Source organism: Lucilia cuprina, chromosome 3 (assembly GCF_022045245.1).
Source record: "Lucilia cuprina isolate Lc7/37 chromosome 3, ASM2204524v1, whole genome shotgun sequence".
NCBI classification, from domain to species: domain Eukaryota; kingdom Metazoa; phylum Arthropoda; class Insecta; order Diptera; family Calliphoridae; genus Lucilia; species Lucilia cuprina.
In genome coordinates this window covers 3,111,106-3,117,748 of record NC_060951.1, presented here as the reverse complement: position 1 = coordinate 3,117,748, position 6,643 = coordinate 3,111,106, and the positions used below count along the sequence as shown (strand labels likewise).

Genomic DNA, 6,643 nt, shown 5'->3' with positions numbered 1-6,643 from the left:
CTTTTCGTCTTTTTCCGACTTTTAGATTTTTTTTTGACTTCTTTTGACTTTTTTCAGACAATTTTTTTACTTTTTTCGAGTTTTTCCGACTATTTTAGAGTTTTTGACTTTTTTCCACTTTTGTAAAATTTTCGACTATTTTTGACTTGTTTCTACAATAATCGAGTTTTGGACTTTTCGACTTTTTACGACTTTTTTCGACTTTATTCGACATTTTTCGACTTATCGACTTTTTCCAACTTTCAGACTTTTCGACTTTTTTCAAATTTTATTAACAAAGTCGACTTTTCGAATTTTTTCACAAACGATAGTCGAGTTATCGACTTTTTTGGAACAAAATAGTCGACTTCGACTTATTTCGACAAAAAGTCGATTGTTCGATTATTCGAAAGTCGATTTATAAAACCCTAACTTTTATCATTCATATAATTAAACATTTTCTAATTTATATTTAACACCCTCTGGCAAAACTCACTCTAAAGCTTATAAACACATTTCAACATCTAAAAGCTTTCTGGAATTCTTTTAAGGATTAAGAAATTATTTTATTTTCTATTTATTTATTTAACATTTAAACCAGTTATATTGTGAATATAATCTAAATACGAAGAAACTCTACTATAACCTGAAGGAAACTTTGAACATTTATTTTTCTTTGAAAAAGAATATATACCAATTTGTACAGGTTCATTCGCTTTATTCATCCAAACTAAAGCACCACCAGAATCGCCATCACAGGGCGATTGATTAGTATCATTGGGGGCTTTTGCGCAAATGATTGAATCTTCTATTGGTTCATCGTAAGCCTTAGCACAAATTGAATTATCAATCACTTCCACTGTAGTCCATAATAACCATTCGTTATTTTTATCCGCCATATCTGTTATCCAGCCAAAACCACTAATAATAGCTTTAGCACCTAGAAATTTATTTGTTAATGCTTCCTCCTTTGCTGTTATCAATTTGATAGCTTTTATATCGTTGCTAAAGGTCACTGGTTGGGGTAGCTCAACGAGTCCTATATCATTTATGAGGTCTTCTTCATCATAATCCGGATTAATATACAATTTTGTAGAAGTCATATTAACCTCACTATTGCTTAGTTGTATGCTACCCAAAACCACTAAAACTGAATCCTCATCTTCCAGACAATGGGCACAGGTTAAAACCCATTTATTGGATATAAGTGAGGCCCCACACAACAATTGATCTCCGGCGTCTCTTCTTAAAATAACATGCCAGGGAAATTGTCCTTTAGCAGCCTGCCAACCAGATATAATGGCTTCATGTTGAGAAGACGGCTGTAAATTTTATAATTTCAATTTTATGAGTTTTCTAGGGTCTTTTTTGTAAAACTTACTGCTGCTTCAGTTGGAATCCTCAGCCAGCATAAGATCCATAAAATGTTTAATTTACCAAGAGAAGTTTTCATTTTAGAGAATTACTATTTTATTAATATATCGTTAAATGATAGACCCAAGTCAAGTTTTTTTTCTGTGTTATTTAAAAATCTTACTATTTATTATTTTTTTTATAAATCAATTCGTTAAGGAACTCAAGGCGATTAATTTTATTTCGCTTATTTAAACTTTGCCCTTACACTTAAACGACAACGACAATGCTTTAAAATCTGAATGGCATTTAGATGAAAATATCAAGTAACTTTTCTTCATCTGTTTCTACTTATTAGAGAATCCCAATTAGCCCCAATCGGGGGACGAAAAAAAAATTTATTGGTTTCATGAAATCTTATATTTTCGATATCATAGATCGAATACAAAACTGATAATACTAAATTTTTTTAAAACTGATCATGTTATTTAAATCTTTCAATTACAATTCCCACCATTATTGAAATCTATGCCAACCTTTAATAAATGTATAAATAAATCAAAGGACTTTTGCTATCTTCTTTATAGGATTTTAAGAAAATATTTTATTGCATCCTTAAAAGTTTTTCTAAATATCAATTAAAATTTAAACCCGTTATATTATGAATAAAATCATAATATGAAGAAACTCTTGTTAAACCCGATGGATTTTTCGAACATCCATATTTAATCGAAAAAGAAATTATACCGATTTGTACAAGCCTATTCTCTGGGTTCTTCCAAACTACCGCACCTCCGGAATCACCATCGCAAGAAGATTGTTTCGGATTATTAGAAGGATTTGCACAAATAAGTGTATCCTCAATTTCTCCATAAGTTTCTTCACAAAGTGTCTTATTGACAATTACTATAGTACCATATAATAACCATAGAGAACATTTTCGTACATTATCTTTAGTCCATCCATAACCGCTGATAAGACATTCATCGCCAATAAAATTAGTTTTTGCTGCATCTGCTGGTGATATCAATTCAATTGGTTTTATGTTATCGTTAAAGGTCACTCGTTGAGGTAGCTCAATTAGACCAATGTCATTAACTACATTTAAGTCATCATATTCTGGATGAGGAAACAATTTCTTAGAAGTCATAAAAACTTCCATCTTGGTCCGTTTAATAGTACCAAATGCCAATAAAATGGAAAGCCGTTCCTCAAGACAGTGAGCACAGGTTAACACCCATTTATCGGATATAAGAGAGCCGCCACACATTATTTTATCTCTTTTATTTTTCTTTAAAAGTACATGCCAGGGAAATTGACCTAATGCGGCTCTTGTACCAGATATTATAGCTGCACTTTATCATACCATTCACAACACCATCGAGGGTGTCAATAATCGACAATATATAAGAGTGAACCTAGAAACTAGGTTCACGTACATAATAATTAAATAAAATTAATTTTATAATCACAGCAACAACATCACATGCATATAATATACAATAAATGTTACTTAAGTTGATTTTTTTAAAATTAAATTTATACCTATTTAATTTTTAATTAAAACATTTCAATAGAAATCTTTATAAGTTTTTTTAGTTTAAGTTTGTCTTCATTTTTGAAAGATTTTTAAAAGTTAAACAACATTTAAGTTTTTTTATTTTAATTTAACTACGGTTTAACTATAATTTTTAACTACAAGTCTTTAAGTTATTTAAAGAAAAACTAAGATGCATACAATAAATAATTAATTAGGCTTAAAGCTTAGTTTTTAACTAAATTAGTTTATTTTACATTTTTAGTTATATATTTTTCTTATTAATGTAAGAATTACACTTAATACACATACATATATAAATATGCTTATTTTTAGTTTTAAAGTAAATTTAAAATTGAATTCAAATTCAAACAGAAATTATACTTAAAACAAGAAGAATTCAAAATCAAATGCGATTTGTATACATACATATATAATTAATTTTTCTATTGATGTAAACATGTTTCCTTAAAAAAACAACACACAAACATTTAAAAATCAATAAAAAGAAAAAAAGTAAAAAAAAAAAAAAAAATAGTCGGAAAAATCGAAAAGTCAGGAAAAGGACGAAAAGTCGGAAAAAGTCGAAAAGTCTACTATTTATAAAATTCTTATAGTCGAAAAGTACAACATGTTTAATTATCTGAATGATAAAAGTTAGGTTTCTATAAATCGACTTTCAAATAATCGAACAATCGACTTATTGTCGAAAAAAGTCGAAGTCGACTATTTTGTTCCAAAAAAGTCGATAACTTGACTATCGTCTTTGAAAAAAGTCGAAAAGTCGACTTTGTTAATAAAAGTCGAAAAGTCTGAAATCCAAAAAAAGTCGCAGAAAGTCGAAAAGTCGTAAAAAGTCGCAGAAAGTCGAAAAGTCGCAAAAAGTCGAAAAGTCGGAAAAAGTCGAAAACTCGATTATTGTAGAAACAAGTCAAAAATAGTGGAAAATTTTTAAAAAGTGGAAAAAAGTCAAAAACTCTAAAATAGTCGGAAAAACTCGAAAAAGGTAAAAAATAGACGGAAGAAAGTCAAAAGAAGTCGAAAATAGTCAAAAAGTCGAAAAAATCGAAAAGTCGGAAAAAGTCAAATAAAGACGAAAAGTCGGAAAAGGTCGAAAAAGTCGAAAAGTTGACTATTTATAAATTACTTATAGTCGAAAAGTCGACTTTTAATTAAATGAAAAAAGTCGAAAAGTCGACTTTTCATAAAATGCAAAAAGTCGACTTTTAACTAAATGAAAAAAGTCGAAAAGTCGACTTTTAACTAAATGAAAAAAGTCGACTTTTCGTTTCAACTATATAACCCTAAAAAAGTATAATAAAAATAATAATTTGCTTTTATTTTATAATACTGATAATTTCTGTTAAAATACACATTTAAATCTAATCAAAATTTAAACCCGTTATATTATAAATAAAATTTAAAAAGGAAGAAACCCTAGAATAACTTGTAGGATATTTTGAACATTTAATTTTTACAGCTGTAACTACGCCTATTTGTTTTTGCTGACGCATTTTATTTCTCCAGACTAAAGCACCACCAGAGTCACCTCTACATGGTTGCTGCTTTTCGGCAGTAAAACCAACCGAACAAATTTCTGAATTTAGTACTGGTCCATAGATAAAATCACAAACGCTAGTATTGATAATTTCTTCAACACCCCATAATAACCATGGCGAAAGTTCATGCATTTCATCTGTGTAATAACCAAAACCACTAACATATGTCACCACGCCAATGAAATCAGTTTCATCCGCTTCCGCCTTAGTTATCAATGCAATGGGTTTTATATAAACATTATATTCTATTGGGTAATTTAGCTCAACTAGTCCTATATCAAATGCTAAAGTAACGGGATTGAAAAAAGGATGTGGATGCAAAGTTTTGGAAATCCTATTAACGGCAGCATTCAACAGTCTTATGGTTCCAAAAAGCATATAAATAGGATCACGACATTGAATGCAGTGAGCAGCTGTTAAGACCCATTTATTGTTAATAATAGAACCGCCACACAATAAGGGATCTGATGGATTTTGTTTTAAAATAACGTGCCAGGGATATTCACCTAGTGCGGCTCGTGTACCACGTATAATTGCTGCGCTTTGAGGAATTGACTGTAATTTTGCTTGAGTTGCATAAGAAAATTTATTAAATATATATTTTTTTTACAACTTACATGTTGTACCATAAACTTATATAAAATCCATAAAATTATCAGTTTAGAGCAAATTGAATTCATGTTAAAAGAAATTACTAGTTTTTAGTTATTCCATAAAATGTTCTAATACGATATTTCTATCTGTTTTGTTAAAATAAATTGCATTTGTATATATTGTACATTTAAATAGTTTTTGTAGAATTTAATAAATTAATCAATTTGTTAGGCATTTCCCGGCATAAACTGATTTGATAGGGAGAATCATTACATTTTTGTTTTTAAAGACTTTCATGTTACAAAATACTATAAACTTTTAGAGATGATAGATAGATAGTTAAATAGATAGATAGATACATAACTACATACACACACATACATAATGGCTTGATGATTATTCTGCGACATAATGAATAGAGGATTTACAAGTCGACCATTCATAGGGGTTAATATTGTAGTATCATCCGATCCTTATATAATAACTGACAGACAGACTCAATGGCAATACTGATGTGAAAGTGAAAAAAAAAACTTAAATTGATTTTACTTTTTCAAATAAATACTAATAATAACTTCTGTAACAAATCGAATTCTGTCAATTTAAAGATAATTTAATTTAATAAAAAGTTAAACCCGTTATATTTCTAATAAAATCTAAAAAGAAAGAAACTTTAGTATAACCCGATGGATTTCGCGAGCATGGAGCACCATGAATGGAGAATATACCAATTAGTTTATTCTTAAGCCATAGATTTTTCCATACCAAACCACCGCCAGAGTCACCTACGCATGGATGTTGGTTATGACTTGTATAACCAATCGAACATAAAAAATTTTGTGGCACTGGTGCATATCTCGATTCACAAACACTAAGTTCGACAACTTCTTCACTTCCAAATAATAAATGTGGTGAAGGTTGAGTTGTTTGATCGTACTTGGAACCAAAACCACTAATATGTGTTAGAGCATCAATGAAACTATTTTGTTGAGCTTCCGCCGAATTCACTAATTCTATGGGTTGAATATGAACGTTAAACTTTAATGCTATCGGTAGTCCAATAAGTCCTATATCATTTTCAAAAGATGCAGGAGTGAACAAAGGATGTGAATACAATAAGTCAGTAGTCATATTAATAGCTCTTCCCAACAGGTTTATTGTACCAAAAAGTAAAAAAACCGTCTCCCGACAGTCAATGCAATGAGCTGCTGTTATAACCCATTTATCGGCAATAAGAGAACCGCCGCACAACAATTTGTCGGATGGATTCCTTTTTATAAGAACATGCCATGGATATTGACCCAGTGAGGCTTGATCTCCGTGTATTATAGCAGCGTTCTGGGGAATTAACTGCAAACAATTTTATACAAATTAAATTTGTTAATTTTTTTTATCTTTCAGAACTTACAACTGTTGCGATAATGAGTTTGAGGAAAAACGATTTCATATTTACAAAATTTCAAGTAATTTGTTTTACCATTAAAATAAACTTATGCGATATTTTATTCACTTTTATTTTAAACAATTTTCCTGTATTATATTGTAATAGTTTTGCAATCATTTATTTTATAAATCAATTTGTCAGGCACTTTTTAGAATTAAACTGATTTGTTAGGCAAAT

General features: G+C 29.6%; 2 protein-coding genes across 2 annotated transcripts in view; both read right to left on the bottom strand.

Moving 5' to 3' along the window:
* The window catches only part of LOC111684933 (DNA-directed RNA polymerase III subunit RPC1), a 66,694-nt gene that overhangs the window by 19,350 nt on the left and 40,701 nt on the right, over nt 1-6,643 (bottom strand). The window lies entirely within an intron of this gene.
* On the bottom strand, nt 1,940-2,685 carry LOC111682532 (collagenase-like). Its single transcript, XM_046946009.1, has one exon. It carries the CDS (start codon nt 2,600-2,602, stop codon nt 1,967-1,969), a length of 636 nt encoding a protein of 211 aa, XP_046801965.1. The 5' UTR covers nt 2,603-2,685; the 3' UTR covers nt 1,940-1,966.

Coding starts and splice junctions, on each gene's coding strand:
- LOC111682532 (XM_046946009.1), bottom strand. CDS start 2,602: ATGTGTGGCGGCTCTCTTATATCCGATAAATGGGTGTTAACCTGTGCT.